At 45.9% G+C, this 21,300-nt stretch overlaps 3 protein-coding genes across 3 annotated transcripts; all 3 read right to left on the bottom strand.

The window, feature by feature from the left end:
- Positions 1-3,111: 3,111 nt before the first annotated feature.
- Positions 3,112-8,533, bottom strand: LOC143018567 (techylectin-5A-like). The gene is made up of 5 exons (XM_076174051.1): positions 8,334-8,533; positions 7,598-8,014; positions 7,092-7,233; positions 6,039-6,275; positions 3,112-4,332 (listed from the first exon to the last, which is right to left on the bottom strand). The coding sequence occupies exons 1-5, from the start codon at positions 8,499-8,501 to the stop codon at positions 4,100-4,102; spliced, it is 1,197 nt and encodes a 398-aa protein (XP_076030166.1). The 5' UTR covers positions 8,502-8,533; the 3' UTR covers positions 3,112-4,099.
- Positions 8,534-13,306: 4,773 nt separating this feature from the next.
- Positions 13,307-14,150, bottom strand: LOC143018679 (uncharacterized). Its single transcript, XM_076174266.1, has 2 exons — positions 13,990-14,150; positions 13,307-13,889 (listed from the first exon to the last, which is right to left on the bottom strand). The coding sequence occupies exons 1-2, from the start codon at positions 14,148-14,150 to the stop codon at positions 13,307-13,309; spliced, it is 744 nt and encodes a 247-aa protein (XP_076030381.1).
- Positions 14,151-16,221: 2,071 nt separating this feature from the next.
- On the bottom strand, positions 16,222-21,300 carry LOC143018568 (techylectin-5A-like). Its single transcript, XM_076174052.1, has 5 exons — positions 21,097-21,300; positions 20,337-20,753; positions 19,252-19,393; positions 18,190-18,423; positions 16,222-16,698 (listed from the first exon to the last, which is right to left on the bottom strand). Exons 1-5 carry the CDS (start codon positions 21,262-21,264, stop codon positions 16,469-16,471), a joined length of 1,191 nt encoding a protein of 396 aa, XP_076030167.1. The 5' UTR covers positions 21,265-21,300; the 3' UTR covers positions 16,222-16,468.

Here is a 21,300-nt window from a genome sequence, read left to right as displayed (position 1 = left end):
GAATTCAAACCGTGACATTTTCCCTCTGTGGGAAGTGAATGTGAGCCACCTGCCAGATGGTGGCTCTGGTCTTTGGTTTGGTGTCCAGCATCCTCGAGAGGGTTTTGTGGAGAGCTTCTTGCTGTCCTTGTCAGAAACCTCCTGTTACAAGGTTCTTGAAGCAGGGTCTTCCACGCTTGCAGCTCCGGAGGTAATGCTCCTTTCGGGTCCCTTTGAAGCCCTCAGGGAACTCTTTGAAGTAAGAGAGGTGTCCAGTGGCAGGTGGTACAGGACGCATCCTAAGGACCAGAAGTCGGCCTTGTCCGGCGTAAGGGTGTTGCTTCTTGTCCAGCACCTCTGGAGACATATGCCAAGGAATTCCCTGAACGGCCGTCATCTCGAGCTTGTAGACGTTCGATGTCTTCACCGAAGCACCGAAGTCAATCACCTTGACGACCTCCTCCTTGTCGTCGAGGAAGACATTGTCGGCTTTGAGGTCAAGGTGAGTGAAGCCGTTCTCGTGCATAAAGGTCACGGCGGCCACGAGCTGCCTGGCGTAGGAGACGACACGGGCGCTGGTGACTACATCGAGGAGTTTGACGATGTTGGGGTGTACAAGGGCTTTGAGAGCCTCGATCTCCTTTGAGGTCTCGTTGGCGCACGCCTTCCCTCTGAGAGGGAGGTTGGAGACGCCTGTGCTACCTGTGACCTTGTCTGAGACGACGAAGGTCTCTCCGAAGCCTCCAGAGCCCAGGGAAAAATGGATGTCGTAGAGGGCTCCGAAAGATCTTCGGCTGGCCATTTCGATAGTCTCCGAAGTCGATGGAGACTCTTGACTGACTTCGATCTCTTCGTCGACTTGTTGTTCGCGGTCTTCCGCTGGGCTCATTCCTTTTGGGGCCTCCAACTCTGACGGAGGTTGGACGGGGGTTTCAACATCCCCGCGGAGGACTCCTTGGTGTGCTAGGTCCTCCTCCTGAGTGCCTGAGCAACATCTGAAGAATGACTTCAGGAGCAAGGCAAAGCAGAGACGCACCCGCTCAAAGTTGGTAATGGAAAGAGGCGCCATACCAACGACTTGGTTGAAGTTGGGGTGGAGCGAACCAGGTCATCCTTGGCTGGGTCGCTCAAGTCAGATGTGACCCTTGAACGCCCATGAGGTCACCCGCCCCAAGTAAGCTGAATTAGGTCGTGTGACGTTAGCGTTGTTGACATTTTCAGTCACGAGCGGGAATCGAACTGAGATCGTTGCTGTATTAGCGATCGAGAACTGTACCTCTGTACCGTCGAACCGTGTGTGTGTGTGTTTAACTAATTTTTGTACACAGGAATTGAGCTACGCTCGTAAGGTTCCGTTTCTCATCTTCTATATATCATACCCCTACGGCTGCATCGTCTTCTAGGCTGTTCTAAACTTACGCATTTGTTACGCATCCTTCAAACTTTGTGTGTGTGTGTGTGCGCGCGCGCGTGTGTGTGTGTTTAACCATATTTTTACTTAATTGTATTATACAGGAAAGAAGCAACGCTCGTGGGGTCCTGTATCTTGCTCTCCAATTTATCATACCTGTGTGTGCGTGCGTGCTCGTATGAATACTTCACACACAAGGATGTAACCTTACCTGACCTGACCTAACCTAACTATAGCCCACCTTAATATTTGTCACATCAGGATAGCCCACTTGAAGAATTGTCACCTGGTCGTTATCTTTGATGAAAAATCTTCAGGTGACCCCCCCCCCCCAAAAAAAAAAAAAAAAATGAAAAGTGTGAAAACCGAAAAAGAAAACGGAGATGAAAGAAATCATCTGGCGGCAGATATGGAGGAAGATAAAAAGTGGTAGCTGTTACGTCATTGTGGATGACGTCATCACAATGAACTTTGTTGTTTTTATTCTGATTACTTTCAACTTCCGTTGCCATTTTTTGTTATTAATTCACACACACACACACACACACACACACACACACACACACACACACAGACGACTTGACGGCGCTGTGATAGCGATCGCGGCCGCCAACACGGTGGTCCTGGTTCGAACCCAGCCCAGGGCTAAAATAATATCAGTTACATTGCTCTGCGAATCGTTACTCCAGCTCTCGTGAGAGGGGAGATGTGTGTGTGTGTGTGTGTGCATGTAAGGACACAGCATCACCCATAGATCGGTCATATATGAGCTCTGAGCTCTCTTCCGGGAGGGTAATAGCTGTCGATCACAAGTCCAACACGTGATCCAAGACCATGGTGAAGCACACACACCGGTTAGATGGTGTGGTGTTACTGCGCTCGAAGCTTAATTCAGCGATCCAAGTTCGAGCCTCGCCCAAGGCTGAAAATTGCATTATCGCTACACTGTGAGCCGGCACTCCAACTCTGGTGGGTAATGAATTTTGTGTGTGTGTGTGTGTGTGTGTGTGTGTGTGTGTGTGTGTGTTTACCTAACTGTATTCACGTAATTGTAGTATACAGGAAAGGAGCAACGCTCATTGGGTCCCATCTCCTACTCTCCAGTTCATCATTCCTAGCCTCAAATCCATGTACAGTTCCAATTAATCTATACCCTTGATTTTCAATTATATTCAGATTTCAATTCATGTGTTGTTTCAAGTTGGGATATATTACCTTCTAAGCTATTCCAAGTACTTATGCATCTACATGGAAAAATGTATTTCTTCACATCCTCAATTTGCTCCCATGACCTTTTAAGCCCTTCCATCTTTGATTGGGAGATCTCTTCTGTCAAAGCAATCTATCCCCTTTAGTGACCTGAATACCGTAATCATATCAACTCTTTCTCTTCTATCTTTCAAAGTTGACAGACCCAGTGCTATTAGTTCTTCTTCATATGTTTTTTCTGCCAGACTGGGGACCAGTTTGGTTGCTGGCCTTTGTATTCTCCCGATCTTGCTTATATTCTTTACTCTGTATAGGGACCATACCACTCACGTATATGAAAGTCTTGGATGGATCAGGGTTTGTGTGTTTCTCCAAATAACGTTTTTAGAAATATATAGTACATATGTCCTCTTACCAAAATAGCGAAACTGTATTTCATCTATACATTGGAATAAGAAACAAACAAACATATCTGTCATTGAGAACTGTTAAGATCAATTAAAACAAATCGATTGAAAAACGTAATTTTATTATGAGATTATACTGGAGTTTATTGAGAAAACCTCTTGTTGATTTATGTACAGTCACTCAAAAAAGTATCGGTTGGTGGTATTAGGTATTCGTGGGAGACTAGTGAAACAACTGAATCGATGTTCCTGTACAGTTGGTAGTCGTGACAGAGTTGCGCCCTACCTTCCCCCCCCCCCTCCGTTAAAGTACGTCGTGTAGAATAAGCATTTAATGCGTTAAGGTGTTACAAGATTGAAAGTAATTATATTTGTGCCGACAAGAATTGTTTATATTTGTTACTGAAATCACACACACATACATACACACACACACACACACACGCACGCGCACACACACACGCACGCGCACACACACACACACACACACACGCACCAGAGCATACGCAATAGATATGGCCACACCACAACATGTTTTCAGCCTAGACAACGCTACAGGCTCTCCAGTCTACATGGCCCTACCCGTCACTCCATTTCTCAACCCACACCCTCCTAGAAGGGCAGCCATTCGAGCTATAATAAAACACTCCACAGTTCCTTAGCAGTTCACAGGTTGTTTCTTCCAAGTAATATAACATTTGTGTAATATATAGGTATAAATTTAATTTTAATATTTCAGGTGTCATCACTGAATGCTGATATAATGACGACACACATTTATAAACTACAAGACTATGAGAAACACTGGCGCAATGATACACAGGCGTACCAACAGTTTCCAAGTCTTTTGAACAATGAGTCAGAGTTTAATGTTTACTTACGTCCATTTCCGTACGATTTCTTACCGATATATTTTTGAGTGACTGTACAGGCAAGTGTCTTATTTCCCTATTATAAAAGTGGTGAGCGGATCAGAACAATTATGTCTTGACTGAAAAGAAAAAGTTACTCCTCGTTCTGCCCCATGCACTCGCTCTTTAACGATACACAGGGAGAGCTTGGCGGCGGCATACTTATCCAGAGAAGTCACCTTTCAGTAACCACAGCTCCTGACGTCCATCTGCGCCACGGACACTTCCCTTTTGCATGCCAGGGGCCTTATCTTGAAGTGGAGACTCCTAAGGGAGTAATGGTGCCCATGCCAGGTGTGCCAGTTGACCCCCTTCTCTAATCCCTCGTACTTGCCTCTCAAGAACTCCCCCGTGGGAAGCGCCAGGTAGCAAGCCTTGAACCAAAATCCCCCTCCGAATTTGGCTGCGCAGTGTGCTGTGGAAAGAAGGCATAGATCGGTAACGTGCTAAATCAGTGTGTAATGACAACTCCAAGAAAAGAAAACTAATCACAGAGGCCTGGTCGACCAGAAAGGATAGTATCAACAGATCATCATCATCATCATCATCATCAATTGGGGAGGTACACTAAAAAGCGATTTTTTTTTTTTTTTTCTCACGCGGAGCCATTCCCCACGATCTCTCTGAGCAGCAAGCTCCCGTGCAGCCACCCTTCCCATTCCAAATAATTTTTGACAGGTTCGAACAAATGGTACCGGCCATGAATTCTGTGGGCGTCCCCATAGTCTCCTCCATCGAGTATTGTCTATTGTGGAAACAACCTGTGAGTACAATCAACATCAAGGAAACGTGGCACATGCTCATATAGCTAAAATTGACGTTCACCTATTATGCTGGTAAGTGTCCTAGGTTGTCTTGCAGTACAGTCTCTGGTTTGATGCGAAGTCATTCCAGTGCTCCAAATTGATTAAGATTGTTACCGGAAACTCCTGGGCGCACACATCATCCCTGACTTTCTCCAGATGAAACCCAGGTGGATTGTATCTCGGTATTCTCCTAGATTTGATACACAGTCTGAGTATTGCGACCACCCATCTATCAGTCCCAAAAAATTCAGCACCTTGATAAACCATGCAGTTCTGTAGAAGCTTTCAACGAGTAGAAACAAGTATGTGATCAATCACCTTGGCTAATCTTTCGGCATAACTATACCATGTCCATCGGGGTGGCTCTCGGAACCAAGAACCGCCAATTCTCTGCCTTCCGGACTTTGCGAGGTTCAGAATGAGAGAACTGTTAAGGTTCCTGGTTCCAGAACCATCGGAGCCAAGACATAGTCCATAGCCAACTGTGTCGGTTCCAGTAACCGCATTGAAGTCGCCCAAAACAATAAGTGTGCCTTGTGGCGGGCACTGGTCAAGCTTAGCATAGAGCATTTCTTCTAGGTCATATGCCCACCGGAGGTTCAGTTCACTCCAAGCCTGGCTTGAAGTGTTCGTCCCAATTTGCAACACCACGGCACTCCGTCCAGCGAGTTTTGTGATTTTGACGGGAATGATTTGCGAGTCTCGTCCCCAACATATATGTCCAGTATGACTGCCATAAACATACGCCTGAATTTCGCCTGCTCACGCCCCCACCCACCACCGAGCCCAACGAAGGGAGACTAGAATTTGGCATACATATTAACCCAATAGTCCCAGGGACCATGGGAAAGGAAACGCACCCACCACCTTGACACTAGGAGAAGACACCGCGAACCGTGCAGTCTCTGCCCAGTAGATAGTTGCTTGACTCAAGGTGTGCATGACCCCCCAACAAATTCATATCAAGCAGCACAGCCGATTTCAATCTCCTAAGCAAGAGGGGTCATCCGTCATAGCCTGAATAGAGGTCCAAAGAGGAATGTTGCTAGCCCTATGGGGACACCGCAGTGCAACCCAGCACTGGAACATCATATTGCCTCCAGGAGTACCGTCTCAGTGGTCACTTTCATTTGATTCACAACACATGGGCACTTCAGAGCTATATCCCTCGATGATGGGGATTTGATTTTTCTCAATACGATAGGTGACGAAAGTAACTTGAATAAAGAACAACAAAGGAAAGGTCATGTTTACATGGTCCTGATGTAGGTTTTGGCCCCATGTCTGTTTAGAAAGAAAGAAAAGTTAAACTTACTACTAGATGATTGGTCATTATCCTGGTCGAAAGCTGAGAACTTGGACCCGCTGCTGACTGTCATCGAGTCGCCAGCGTCTCCCGTGTAGGTTCCCACAGTCAGCTTGTACTTGTCGTTAGCGCTGTCCACCTGGAAACTGGCATACTGGGCCCATCGCTTGCTGCCCTCCCAGTCCTCTAACTCCGCTCTCAACACGTACCGTTGGTGATAACTTAGCACATGTATGTTCTCATTGCCTGTTGAAAAAACCAAGTAAATAATGCTCTGTTCGTCACCTCTTTCCTTATTCTATCCATCCTCGTAACCCCCACCACACTTTTCAAACACTTCTCAGACACATTTAGATATCTCCTCTTTGCCTATCTTAAATTCCAATTCTCTGTCCTGTAGAGTGCCGTAGGCATAATCACCCCTTCACACAGTCTTCTCTTTGCATCCATTCCCAGATACCTATTAGATTATTCATGACACTTGTCACTCTACAGTTTACCTCCACCCCTACTCCTCCATTCCCTGCTCCATTTGACCCAGAATGATTAAAAATATTCACCTCCCCTGGCTTCTCTCCTTAAACACTGACCTCTAGCTCACTGCCCCTTGTACGCTTCATGACCTTACAAGGTGGAATTATGTGCGTAAGCAAATCGGTACCACTTCGAAAAGGGCGAAAGACACATTTGTGTAATTTTGATATCCCGTGGGTCAGTTTTGGATGCTCCATGGAGATGATTAAATTAGCGTGATAGCATCTGAGCTATGAGGGAAAAGTGACACCCAGTACAGAAGCGACCAACTCTTCGCCACTGAGTGGGGGGAGGGGAGGAAGGGGGTTCCCGTGGAGTTGAATAAAATCACCTGTAGAAAGATGGGGTGTTTGGGGAAAGGAGGGGAGGTGTGAGTGACGGTGGAAGATGCACCCCATCAACCAAACCTATACGAAACACTTGTTCGTTTATTCCGTTTGCCGCTAAGTGATTTAATGCAGCCGAGGAGGAACCCCCATCCCCGTTGAGGATTCGGAAGGTGACGAGGAAGGCCTTGGAGACACTCACCGAGCCAGTACTCGCCGGCGGGGTTGCCGAAGCCCTCGGCGTACTCGGCGTAGGACCTGTTGAAGTTCTCCTGGTACTCCTCCTCCTGCCGCGCCAGAAGGATCGTCCATCCACCGCCGTCCGTGTCCATGTCGCAGTACACCTGACGGAGAAGCAGACGAAGGGAAGATTTTTTTTTTTTTTCAAAGGCAGAGGAAAGCAGACTGGGACAGAGAGCCAACGAGTTCGGTGATAAACCCCCACCCCGCCCCGAGGAGGAGTGACGACGACCGTGACGTATGTGGGGTGGAGGGTGGGAGGCCGTTCGACCTCCTCCTCCTCCTCATCCTCGGGAACTAGACTGACCATGGCCAACACCAGCTATAACTATAGCAGCAACAACAACGACCCCTGGCTCTTTACACACGACTGAATAAAATCGCCTAGCGTCGACCAGAACAAAGATTCTGAAGCAGGCCACAGGGTCGAGAGAGAGAGAGAGATAAAGAGGAGGGGGTGGGACCTACCTGCATCGTCTTCTTGCACTTGCAGGAGTAGGGCTGGACCGTGTAGACACCGCTCTTCGTGTGGCCCAGGAGGAGTAGGTCCATGCAATCTGCTGGAGGAAGGCGCCCTTCGCCCTTGCCCCCCAGGAGCTCCACTTCCACTGGGGAGGCGAGGGTGCTAACGGCGTCGGGGAGAGGCGAATCTCCTAGAGGCAGAGGCGGTGGAGTCAGGGGGGAGGCGGGGGCGGCGGCGGGCACAGGGTGTGGAAGTGCGCCCTTGGGAGGAAGAGAAGGCTTCCTTCTGCAGGAGGTGGCGTCTTCTTCTCGGCGCTCAAGGAGCCCCGACAGCGCCACCAGATGCGTCGAGAAGTTGTCGAGGACGTGGACGATCCTGTCCGCCGTCATAGACCCGGAGGAGAAAGAGGAGGAGGCTCCGTCCTGCGACACAAAGAGGAGGAGGCGTTAACTGAGTCAGTGCAAAGGGAAGGGAGAAGAGGGTCCATACGCACAGCTTTGTCAGAGCCCCGTTGGTGATAGACCTTGACAGACTTTCTTCTGGCTGACGTCGTCAACAAACAGTAAATTCCCAACTGCGGAGACTTTGTTGACGACTCGAGAGGACTCAGAGTCGAGACTCGCCTTCCGTTGACCTCTGTCGTCCACCTAAAGAGTCTGACACCAGCCAGAAGCAAATCTTCGAGGCCTGCCACCGCCTTCTAATCATTTAAGAAAAAATGTATTAATAATCATCCCCTACCACGTTGAGGTGCAGAGGCGCGTTGCTAGCGTCGAGGAGAGAAGACTTGTCTCTATCGGTGCCATCTTCGTGTCCTTCGGTGTCGCCCTCGGCGGTGGCGACCTCGAGGCCTCGACTCCCCATGAGGCAGTAGACGAGAAGGAGCAGCCACAAGAGTGAGAAACTCATAGCGGAGGACTGAGGCGTACAAAGTGGGTCGCGGTTGCAACAATGTATGTATATACGTGTGTGTGTGTATATGTACACATACACCGAGAAGTGCACCGTTGCCACTAACTCTTTCCATGACGATTATCTACCAATGGCTAACCATTGTATTAAAGATTAAACCTCATAGAGATTATGGATTGCCAACAGCCTAAACGATCCTCATTCTAAATCCACTAACTAGTTAGTTAACTGGGTAACCCACCTAACTAACCTGACAGAAGAAACTGGCAACTCGGTGGCCTCTTGAGGACACTTTACTTGGGGAATTCCTCCTGTGGATCCCACAAGGGTGAAATTACATGATGTGCTCATTAGGCACTCAAGTGTTTATTACTTCATGTTTTACTGTAAACATGACTGAGACTGCGTTCGTGCGCACACGCATGAATGCACACACATGAGAATGTGTATACACGTAGATAGAGATGGTGGAAAGAGAGTGTGGGGGCAGAGAAAGACAAAAGAATGATATGACCGAAAACAGGACGGATGGGGCCTTTTCTCTTTGCTCTGGCCGTCACCAGGCTATCCGATTGATCTCCATAGCAGAACCCACTCGAAAGGGAAAGGGTTATGATCATCACCTGTTGGTACCGCACGCCGGGTGCGCGCTCGCCCCCCTCACACACCGTCGCCAGTCCACCGCGGTTTCTCCGAGCAAGCTTGCGTGCATCCACCCTTCCCATAACAAACAGCTTTCAACGGGATCGATCAACTCTCCCCAGCCATGAGTTCTTTAGGCCTCCCCTTCCTTTGCCTCCTCCACTGAAGGCTGTCTCAGGTGGAGACAGCCCTGTTGGTGGGATCAGCATCAGGGAAACGTGCCACATGACGCTCAGGTTCAAGTTCAACTAAATCAGAGTTTAAGAGTAAAAGGATTAAAGGGAAAACGGACATGGGTTAATGAGTTTAGATCAAATTAGAGATAAGTGAAATATTGAATCTGAAATAAGCGAAAGTGAATATAAAACACGGAGAGGGGACAGAGGAGAAAAGATTGGAGGAGTAATGGCAATAGCAAAAAGTTGTATTGAAGTGGAAGAAATAGAAATGGGAGAAGGCATGGCCGAAATAATGAATATAGAAAAAAGAGGAACAAGATATATAACAGTGGCATACCCACACTCTCAAGAGAGGAGCCTTTAATGAAATGGAATATAGAAACTTGATAAAAAAAATACAACTGAGGAACTACAATGGGTTTAGAGAAAAGAGGAAATATCACTGCTATGGGTGAGCGTGTGTGTGTGTGTTTACTTATTCGTGTGTATTTATGTGTATGTTTACATATCTGCGTACGTGTTTACGAAGTCAGGTCAGGTCAGGGATATCCCTGTTAATGGTACCATGTAACCCATTACTACCTGCCTCATGGTCCGCTGCATTGCAGCCGCACCCAACTATGGGAAGGGCTTCAGGAGTAAACCTCAAGGAAAAATGAGGAGTTGGAGTTACGAAGGAAGTTGCCTGTTGTGTAACAACATCGTTTTGGCAACTCCTGCAACGGCGCTAACGCCAAAGTGTGATAGCGTTGCTGTTCCTCTGGATCCATCAGCGACGTGGAGAGGGAGTGTGGTCGTGCATCCTGGGTGACTGTTTGTCCTACATATCATCTTACCCTGCCTTGCACACACACACACACACACACACACACACACACACACACACACACACACACACACACAAATATATATATATATATATATACTTATATACTGTATAAACATATATATATATATATGAAAAAGGTGGAAACAAGAGAGTCACGGATCTTGTTCCGAGTTTATTCCTGACCGGTTTCGCTTGTAGCTTCTGAAGAAGCTACAAACGAAACCGGTCAGGAATAAACTCGGAACGAAACCCGTGACTCCCTTTTTTTCACCTTTTTCAACTTGTCACAATGTCTCAATGTATGCAGTATATGTATGTATAAATGTGTATGTGTAAACATGCGCTTATGTTCTGTTTTATATATACCTACGCGAATTTCCGGAGACACACAATATATATGTGTATATATATATATATATATATATATATATATATATATATATATATATATATATATATATGTAAAAGAAGGGAGCAGGTTTTCTATAATGCACGTATAGTTCAAAACGATAGCATTGTAGTAGTTATTTAGATTTCCTCTCGTATTTTCAATTTTCCTGATTAAGATTTTGCCATTAACCGGGTGAACAGGAACTAGGTCTTCGTATTCTTCTGCTTCGTTTTCTTTAATTGTAGAGCTCGAAGTTTCGTCTTAAGAAAGACATTTTCAACAGTAGAGTGTAATACCAAAAAATACACAATCAAATACAGCAACGATGACAAGTGTATAGACACGGTAAAGGAAACATGGACTAGAGGTGAAGCTTTTATTCCTGACGTTTCGTCTATCGACTTTCTCAAAGGAATGAGCATACTAGATACATACAGAGTTTATATACACGCCATACGGCGTATGCCGTATGGCGTGTATATAAACTCTGTATGTATCTAGTATGCTCATGCCTTTGAGAAAGTCGATAGACGAAACGTCAGGAATAAAAGCTTCACCTCTAGTCCATGTTTCCTTTACCGTGTCTATACAACTTGTTCACATGGATTTTCAGATGACAAGTGTACAAAAATAAGTGATACAAGGACGATTCTGGTGATGTATGATACAATACAATTCTGGTAAAATAAGATACAAAACAATTACACACAGTAACGAGTAAAATATAAGAACAATTTTTGTAATAAGTGTGAAAGGTACAATACAAGAAAATTATAAGAAGGCGTGTACCTAAATTCTAAGGTAGGTGGGGAAAAATACAAGCATGACCTCTACTGAGCTTTATATATATATATATATATATATATATATATATATACATACATATATATATATATATATATATATATATATTATATATATATACTGTATATATATATATATAATATATATACATATTATATATATATATATATATATATATATATATATATATACATATATGGAAGATCAAGCGGTCGGCACTTAAAGGGGCCAATTGTGTGACCTCAGAGGTCAGGGGAAAAGGGAGCGGTTACTGGAGGAGGGTGAAGAGCCGGAGGAAGAAGGGGAGGGATAAGAGGAGGAGGAAGAGGGTGAGAAGAAGGAGACGGGAGAGGGAGGGAGGGGGTAAATTAGGATTCATAGGCCATGAGGAAAACAATAGAATACTAGAGGTCATATTAGATTGGATATTAATGACTGGTGCTTTGTCTAATATGGATTCTCCCACACCCGACCCTGAGCCAAAGTCCCCTCCTCTCCCCTTTCACCTCGAATGTCTTCTGAGACGGTGTGTCTCCGAAGTCTATGCAAGAAAAGAGAAGTTCACTTCGGAGAGAATCTTAAGTATGAAACTATAGTCTGTGCACTCCAGGGAGTCTGTTCAGGGTGTGGCTTACATCGTGATTTACTACTAGCCATTCTGCCAAATCAACCTTAGTATATGCCTCTCTCTTATTTCCCATCTAGGTCTGTAGTGATTCACAATCCGTTTCGGTTTTTATTTTCCTCAACAATTGAGCATCGTGTGCAAAGGAGCTCATATAGCATTCCACATCTTCATCCATGTCATTCACGTAAATAGTGAACATTATTGGAGCTAATACTGATTCGTGTGAAACTCCACTAATCACCTCCTCCCAACCTGAACACTTTTCTCTGAGCACTACTCTCATTTTTCTACCATGCAGGAAATATTCCATCCATTTTAGTAGGTTATCTTGTATTCCTCGTACATGTGTATGTGTGTCTGTGTCTTTGATTTCAATCCGCTGAAAAAATCTCCATTGGTAAAATATTTGAAATAACTTCGTTTATTCTTTTGGTCACGGCTTGGAAATCAATTTCAGTTTAGATGAAGATATTTTATTCAGCTGAGGGAAGAACCTTTCCCACCACCCTGGACAAAATGGACAGTCAATATGAGAAAGGAATTATGGTTCTCTATTTTTTTCACCTCGCCTATGTATTTCAAGTACAGCAAACAGTTTGTTGTAGGACACTCTTGTCAAGGGGACTTATTATTATTTTACCTTTTTTTTTTTTTTTTTTTGTCTTTTCTGTTTTCTTTTTTGTTTTTACCTTTTTCTGTATATTTCTTCTTTTTGCTTCTTTTTTTATTTTTGTTGCTGTTTTATTCTTCATTTCTTCCTTGTTTGTTTTTCTTTTTTAATTTTGCTTCGACATTTTCAATCTTTTGAGACATTTCATTAGGGAGAAATTACATATTTTTTCTTCTTAATTTTTCTTGATAAATGTTTCTCCTTTTCATTTCATTTGTATCTTCCTTCACTCTCTACTTCGTTTATTTGTTCATTTATTCATTTTTCTCGCATTTTCTTTGCATATTTTTTAATGTCTTTATCTTTTTCTATGCCTTTTTTCATTTCTTTTTGGAGAAAAAAAATAGACGTTTTTCACTTTTGGGTTTTATTCCCCTAAGACCGAATTCAGACCGTGACATTTTCCCTCTGTGGGAACTGAATATGAACCACCTGCCAGATGGTGGCTCTGGTCTTTGGTTTGGTGTCCAGCATCCTCAAGAAGATTTTGTGGAGAGCTTCTTGCTGTCCTTGGCAGAAACTCCAGGTACAAGGTTCTTGAAGGAGGGTCTTCCACGTTTATAGCTGTGGAGGTAATACTCCTTTCGAGTCCTCTTGAAGTCCTAGGGGAACTTCTTGAAGTAAGAGAGGTGCCCAGTGGCCAGCTGGTACAGGACACATCACAAGTACCAGACGTCGGCCTTGTCTCCGGCGTAAGGATTCTGCATCTTGCCCAGCACCTCTGGAGACATATACCAAGGCATTCCCTGAACGGTCGTCATCTCTTGCTTGTAGGCGTTCGATGTCTTCGCCGAAGTACCGAAGTCAGTCACCTTGACGACCTCCTCCTTGTCGTCGAGGACGACTTTGTCGGCTTTGAGGTCAAGGTGAACGAAGCCGTTCTCGTGCATAAAGGTCACGGCGGCCACGAGCTGCATGGCGTAGGAGACGACACGGGCGCTCCAGGCCAGGGAAGAAGAAGAAGAAGCCTGCCCCGATAGAGTTCTCTTGCTGATGGTACTCAACGTACCACGAAGGCAGTGCACAAGGGCTTTGAGAGCCTCGATCTCCTTTGAGGTCTCGTTGGCGCACGCCTTCCCTCTGAGAGGGATCTTGGAGACGCCTGTGCTACCGGTGGCACTGTCTGAGACGACGAAGGTTTCTCCGAAGCCTCCAGACCCCAGGGAAAAATGGATGTGGTAGTTGGCTCTGAAAGGTCTTCGGCTGGCCACTTCAATAGTCTCCGAAGTCGATGGAGACTCTCTTGAGTGACGGCGTTCGAGGTTGTTTCTTTGTCCTCTGTCTCTTCGTTGACTTGTTGTTCATGGTCTTCCACAGGGCCTGTTGCTTTTGGGGCTTCCACCTCTGACGGAGGTTGGACGGAGTTTCAACTTCCCCTCGGAGGACTCCTTGGTGTGCTAGGTCCTCCTCCTGAGTGCCTGAGGAACATTTGAAGAACGACTTCAGGAGCAAGGCAAAGCAGAGACGCGCCCGCGCAAAGTTGGTAATGGAAAGAGGCGCCATACCAACGACTTGGTTGAAGTTGGGGTGGAGCGAACTAGGCCATCCTTGGCTGGGTCGCTCAAGTCAGATGTGACCCTTGAACGCCCATGAGGTCACCCGCCCCAAGTAAGCTGAAGTAGGTTGTGTGGCGTTAGCGTTGCTGACATTTTTAGTCACGAGCGGGAATCGAACTAAGATCGTTGCTATTTTAGCGATCGAGAACTGTACCTCTGTACCGTCAAACCGTGCGTGTGTTTAACTTATTGTAGTACACAGGAAGGGAGCTACGCTCGTAAGGTCCCGTCTCTTACCTTCTATTTATCATACCGCTTTGGCTGCATCGTCTTCTAGGCTGTTCTAAGGTTACGCATTTGTTACGCATCTGTCAAACTTTGTCTACGCGCGCGCGTGTGTGTATGTGTGTGTGTGTGTGTGTGTGTGTGTGTGTGCGTGTGTGTTGAACCATATTTTTACTTAGTTGTATTATACAGGAAAGTAGCAACGCTCGTGGGTAACTGTATCTTACTCTCCAATTTATCATATTTGTGTGTGCGTGCGTACATCACACACAAGGATGTAACTTTACCTGACCTGACCTAACCTAACCATAGCCCACCTTAATATTTGTCACCCCAGGATAGCCCACTTGAAGAATTGTCACCTGGTCGTTATCTGGGAGAACAAATCTTCAGGTGACCCGAAAAATGCTGAAATGTGTGAAAACCGAAAAAGAAAATGGAGATGAAAGAAATCTCCTGACGGCAGATATGGAGGAAGATAAAAGTGGCAGCTGTTACGTCATTGTGGATGACGTCACCACAATGAACTTTTTTGTTTTTATTCTAACTAATTACTTTCAGCTTCCGCTGCCACTTTTTATGTTATTTATCCACACATACGTGCACACACACACGAACACGTACGCACACAGACATACACACATACATACAGACGACTTGACGGCGCAGTGGTAACGATCGCGGCCGCCAACACGGCGGTCCTGGTTCGAATCCAGCACAGGGCTGAAATAATTTTAGTTAGGTTGCTCTGCGAGTCGTTACTTCAACTCTCGTAGGAGGGGAGTTGTGTGCGTGTGAGGTCACAGCATCACCCATAGATCAGTCATATATGAGCTCTGAGCTCTCTTCCGGGAGGGTAATAGCTGTCGATCATAAGTCCAACATGTGATCTAAGACCATGGTGAAGCACGCACACCGGCTAGATGGTGTGGTGTTATCGTGCGATCCGAGTTCGTGCCTCGCCCGAGGCTGAAAATTTAATTATCGCTACACTGTGAGCCGGCACTCCAACTCTGGTGGGTAATGAGTTGTGTGTGTGTGCGTGTGTGTGTGTTTACCTAACTGTATTTACCTAATTATTTTACACAGAAAAGGAGCAACGCTTATTGGGTCCCATCTGCTACTCTCCAATCATCATTCCTAGCCTCTATTTCATATACAGTTCCAACTTAATCTATACCCTTGATTTTCAATCATCATATTTAGATTTGAATTCATGTGTTGTTCCAACTTGGGATATATTACCTTCCAAGCTATTCCAAGTATTTACGCATCTACACGGAAAAATGTGTTTCTTCACATGATCTCTTAAGCCCTTCCATCTTTGATCAATGCAGTCCTACGCCCTTCCATCTCTGTCGATGCAATCTGTCCCCTCTAGTGACCTGAAAACCGTAATCATATCATCTCTTTCTCTTCGATCTTTCAAAGTTGACAGACCCAATTCTATTACTTTTTCTTCATATGTTTTATATGCCAGGCTGGGGACCAGTTTAGTTGCTGCCCTTTGTATTCCCCATATCTTGCTTATATCCCTCACATTGTGTGGGGACCATACCACTGACGCATATTCCAGTCTTGGACGGATCAGGGTTTTGATGAGCTTCAGTTTTGTGTGTGTGTGTGTGTGTTTCTCCAAATAACGTTTTTAGAAATATATAGCACATATGACCTCTTACCAAAATAGTGAGACTGTATTACATATATATATATATTGGAATAAGAAAGAAACAAACATATCTCTCGTTGAGAGCTGCTAATGTAAATTAAAACAAATCGATTGAAAAACGTGATTTTATTGTAAGATTACACTGGAGGCTGTTGAGATACCCTCTTGTTGATTTATACATTTACAAGGGTCTTTTTACTCTTATAAAAGCGGTGAGGTGATCAGAACACTTTTGCCTTGACTCTTCGTGGATGAAAAGAAAAAGATTCTCCTCGATCTGCCCCATGCACTTGCTCCTTAACAATATACAGGGAAAGCTTGGTGGTGGCATTCTTATAAAAAAAAAACAAAGACCTCTGCGTCACCTCTCTTTAACCACAACTCCCGACGTCCATGTGCGCCACGGAGACTTTCCTTTTGCATGCCAGGGGCCTTATCATAAAGTAGAGACTCTTAAGGGAGTAACTGTGCCCATGCCAGGTCTGCCAGTTGACCCCCTTTATCAATCCCTTGTATTTACCCCTCAAGAACTCCCCCGTGGGAAGCGTCAGGTAGCAATTATTGAACCAAAATCCCGCTCCGTATGTGGCTGCGCAGTTTGCTGTGGAAAGAAGGCATAGATTACGAAGGTGTTAAAAGAATATACAATGACAACTCCAAGAAAAGAAAACTAATGACAGAGGCCTGGTCGACCAAAGAGGACAGTATCAACAGATCATCATCATCATCATCATCATCAATTGGGGAGGTGCAGAAGTAAGCGTTTTTTTTTTTTTCTTCTTCTTTTTTGAGCAAGCTCCCGTGCAGCCATCCTTACCATCCCAAATAACTCTCGACAAGTTCAGTCAACTTGTACCAACCATTGAGTATTGTGTCTTGTGGAAACAACCAGTGAGTACAATTAACTTCAGGGAAACTTGACACATGCTCATATACCTAAAACTGACGTTCACGTACTATGCTAGTAACTGGCCTAGACTGTCTTACAGTACAGTCTCTGGTGTGATGCAAAGTCATTCCAGTGCCGAGTGCTCCAAACTGATTAAGAATTGTTACCGGAAACTCTTGGGTGCACACATCATCCCTGACTTTGTCCAGATGAAACCCAGGTGGATTGCATCTCGGGATTCTCCTGGATTTGATACACAGTCAGAGTATTGCGACCACACACCTATCAGTCCCAATGAATTCAGCACCTTGATAAACCATGCAGTTCTGTAGGAGCTTTCGATCTCCGTGGCTAATCTTTCGGCATAACTATACCATGTCCATCGGTGTGGCTCTCGGAACCAAGAACCGCCACTTCTCTGCCTTCCGGACTTTGCGAAGCTCAGAATGAGAAAACTGTTAATGTTCCTGGTTCCAGAACCATCGGAGCCAAGACATAGTTCATAGCCAACTGTGTCGGTACCAGTAACCGCATTGAAGTCGCCCAAAACAATAGGTGTGCCTCGTGGCGGGCACTGGTCAAGCTTAACATAGAGCATTTCTTCTAGGTCATATACCCACTGGAGGTTCACCCCAAGCCTAGCAGCATGTGTTTGCAACCCCACGGCACTCTGTCCAGCGAGTTTTGTAATTTTGACGGGAATGGGTTTCGAGCCCGTCCCCACCATATATGTCCAGTATGATTGCCATGAACATACACCTGAATTTCGCCCCGTCATGCCTCTACCCACCACCGTGCCCAACGAGGGGAGACTAGTATTTGACATACATACAGTATTAACCCAATAGTCCCAGGGTCCATGGGAGAGGAAACGCACCCACCAACTTGACACTAGTAGAAGACACCGCGAACCGTGCAGTGTCTTTCCAGGTGATAGTTCCTTGACTCATGGTGTGCATGACAAAGAAATATATAGATAAATAAATCAGTCCTCACAGCCGATTTCCATCTCCACCTCCAGGAGTCCCGTCTCGGTGGTCACTTTCATCTGACCCACAACACATGAGTATTATATGTTTCTCAATACGATAGGTGACGAAAGTAACTTGAATAAAGAACAACAAAGGAAAGGTCATGTTTACATGGTCCTGATATAGGTTTTGGCTCCATGTCTGTTTAGAAAGAAAGAAAAAATTGACTCACCAGAGCCTTTGTCATTGTCCTGGTCGAAAGCTGAGAACTTGGACCCGTTGCTGACTGTCATCGAGTCGCCAGCGTCTCCCGTGTAGGTTCCAAGAGTCAGCTTGTACTTGTCGTCAGCGCTGTCCACTTGGAAACTGGCATACTGGGCCCAACGCTTGCTGCCCTCCCAGTCCTCTAACTCCGCTCTCAACACGTACCGTTGGTGATAACTTAGCACATGTATGTCCTCATTGCCTGTTAAAAAAATCATATAAATGATGCTCTGTTCGTCACCTCTTTCCTTATTCTATCCATCCTCGTAACCTCCACCACACTTCTCAAACACTTCTCAGATACATATAAATATCTCCTATCTGCCTATCTTAAATTCCAATTCTCTATCCTGTAGAGTGCCGTAGGCACAATCACCCTTCACACAGTCTTCTCTTTGCATCCATTCCCAGATACCTATTATTCATGTCACTTTTCACTCTACAGTTTACTTCCACGCCTACTCCTCCATTCCCTGCTACATGTGACCCAGAATGATTAAAAATATTCACCTTCCCAGGCTTCTCTCCTTAAACACTGACCTCTAGCTCAATGACCCCTGTACGCCTCATCACCTTACAAGATGGAATTATGTGCGTAAGCAAATCGGTACCACTTCGAAAAGGGCGAAAGACACATTTGTGTCATTTTGATATCCCGTGGGTCAGTTTTGGATATCCGCAACCGTACAGCGCTCCAAGGAGATGATTAAATCGCGTAGTAGCATCTGAGCTAAAAGGGAAAAGTGACACCCAGTACAGAAGCGACCAACTCTTCGCCTCCGAATGGGGGGAGGGGCAGAAGGGGGTTCCCGTGGAGTTGAATGAAATCATCTGTAGAAAGACTGGGGTGTTTGGGGAGGGAGAGGGGAGATGTGGGTGACGGTGGAAGATGCACCCCATCAACCAAACCTGTACGAAACACTTGTGCGTTTATTCCGTTTGCCGCAAGGTGATTTCATTCAGCCCAGGAGGAACCTCCATCCCCGTTGAGGATTCGGAAGGTGACGAGGAAGGCCTTGAGGAGACTCACCGAGCCAGTACTCGGCGGCGGGGTTACCGAAGCCCTCGGCGTACTCAGCGTAGGACCTGTTGAAGTTCTCCTGGTACTCCTCCTCCTGCCGCGCCACGAGGATCGTCCATCCACCTCCGTCCGTGTCCATGTCGCAGTACACCTGACGGAGTAGCAGACGAAGGGATTTTTTTTTTTTTTTTTTTTTTTTTTTTTTTTTTTTTTTTTTTTCTTCCATTCTTCAAAGGCAGACAAAACAGACTGGGGCGCGAGCGGTGATAGTACTTATGATAGTAAATGTAACAATACTTAAAACAATAGTAAGATGATAGTAATAGAAATAGTGATTATAGCGCTCATAATAATAATCACAATAATAATGATAACAGCAATAATGATAATGATAATAGTAATAACAGTAATAATAGTAATAATAATGATACTAATAATAGTAATAATAGCAATAATGATATTGATAAGAATTATAATGACTGATAACAATAAAAATATGATAATAATAATAATGATGATGATGATGATAATGATAATAAAGGGCACAATAATGATACTAATAACTGTGATGATAACCATCATTATCACCACCATCATCATTCTCTTAAGACCCGACTGGAGGTGATTGCACTGGAAGGCGAATCAAATCGCCTGGCGGCAGGTCAGAGTAACGTGGAAAGTGTTACCGGGCACGGAAAGGGGAAGCCGGGGCTAACAACAACCAGAAGAAATACTTTAACGTCGAACTACCCGGTCAGAGAGCCAACGAGTTCGGTGATAACCTCCCCGCCCCGCCCCGAGGAGGAGTGACGTCACAAGTGACGACGACCGTGGCGTATGTGGGGTGGAGGGCGGGAAAGCTGCTCGACCTTCTCCTCCTCCTCCTCGTACTCCTACTCGTGCTCCTCCTTCTCTTGGGCAACTACTATAGTAGACTGACCATCACCAAGAGCAGTTATAACTATAGCAGCAACAACGACACCCCTGGCTCTTTACACACGACTGAATACAATCGCCTAGCGTCGACCAGAACAAAGATTCTAAAGGAGGCTACAGGGTCGACAGAGAGATAGAAAGGAGAGGTCGGGACCTACCTGCATCGTCTTCTTGCACTTGCAGGAGTAGGGCTGGACCGTGTAGACACCGCTCTTCGTGTGGCCCAGGAGGAGTAGGTCCATGCAATCTGCTGGAGGAAGGCGCCCATCGCCCTTGCCCCCCAGGAGATCCACTTCCACTGGAGAGGCGAGGGTGCTAACGGCGTCGGGGAGAGGCGAATCTCCCGGAGGTAGAGGCGGTGGAGTCAGAGGGGAGGCGGGGGCGGCGGCGGGCACAGGGTGTGGATGTGCGCCCTTGGGAGGAAGAGAAGGCTTCCTTCTGCAGGAGGTAGCGTCTTCTTCTCGGCGCTCAAGGAGCCCCGACAGCGCCACCAGATGCGTCGAGAAGTTGTCGAGGACGTGGACGATCCTGTCCGCCGTCATAGACTCGGAGGAGAAAGAGGAGGAGGCTCCGTCCTGCAACACAACACAAAAAGGAGGAGGTGTTAACTAAGTCAGTGGAAAAGGAAGGGAGAAGAGGGGGGGAGGGCGTAGTGGGTCCATACGCACAGCTGTGTCAGAGCCCCGTTGGTGGTAGACCTCCACAGACTTTCTTCTGGCTGGCGTCGTCAACAAACAGTAAATTCCCAACTGTGGAGATTTTGTTGACGACTCGAGAGGACTCAGAGTCGAGACTCGCCTTCCGTTGACCTCTGTCGTCCACCTAAGGAGTCAGACACCAGCCAGAAGCAAATCTTCGAGGCCTGCCACCGCCTTCCAAATCGTTTAAGAAAAAAAGGCATTAATAATCATCCCTTACCACGTTGAGGTGCAGAGGCGCGTTGCTAGCGTCGAGGAGAGAAGACTTGTCTCTTTCGGTGCCATCTTCGTGTCCCTCGGTGTCGCCCTCGGCGGCGGCGACCTCGAGACCTCGACTCCCCAAGAGGCAGTAGAGGGAGAGGAGCAGCCACAAGAGTGAGAAACTCATAGCGGAGGGCTGATGCGTACAAACTGGGTCGTGGTT

This window comes from Oratosquilla oratoria, chromosome 35 (genome assembly GCF_046742065.1).
Source record: "Oratosquilla oratoria isolate Oo_2021 chromosome 35, ASM4674206v1, whole genome shotgun sequence".
NCBI lineage: Eukaryota > Metazoa > Arthropoda > Malacostraca > Stomatopoda > Squillidae > Oratosquilla > Oratosquilla oratoria.
The sequence above is the reverse complement of the archived record's forward strand: the minus strand, read 5'-3'. Positions and strand labels throughout refer to the sequence as shown.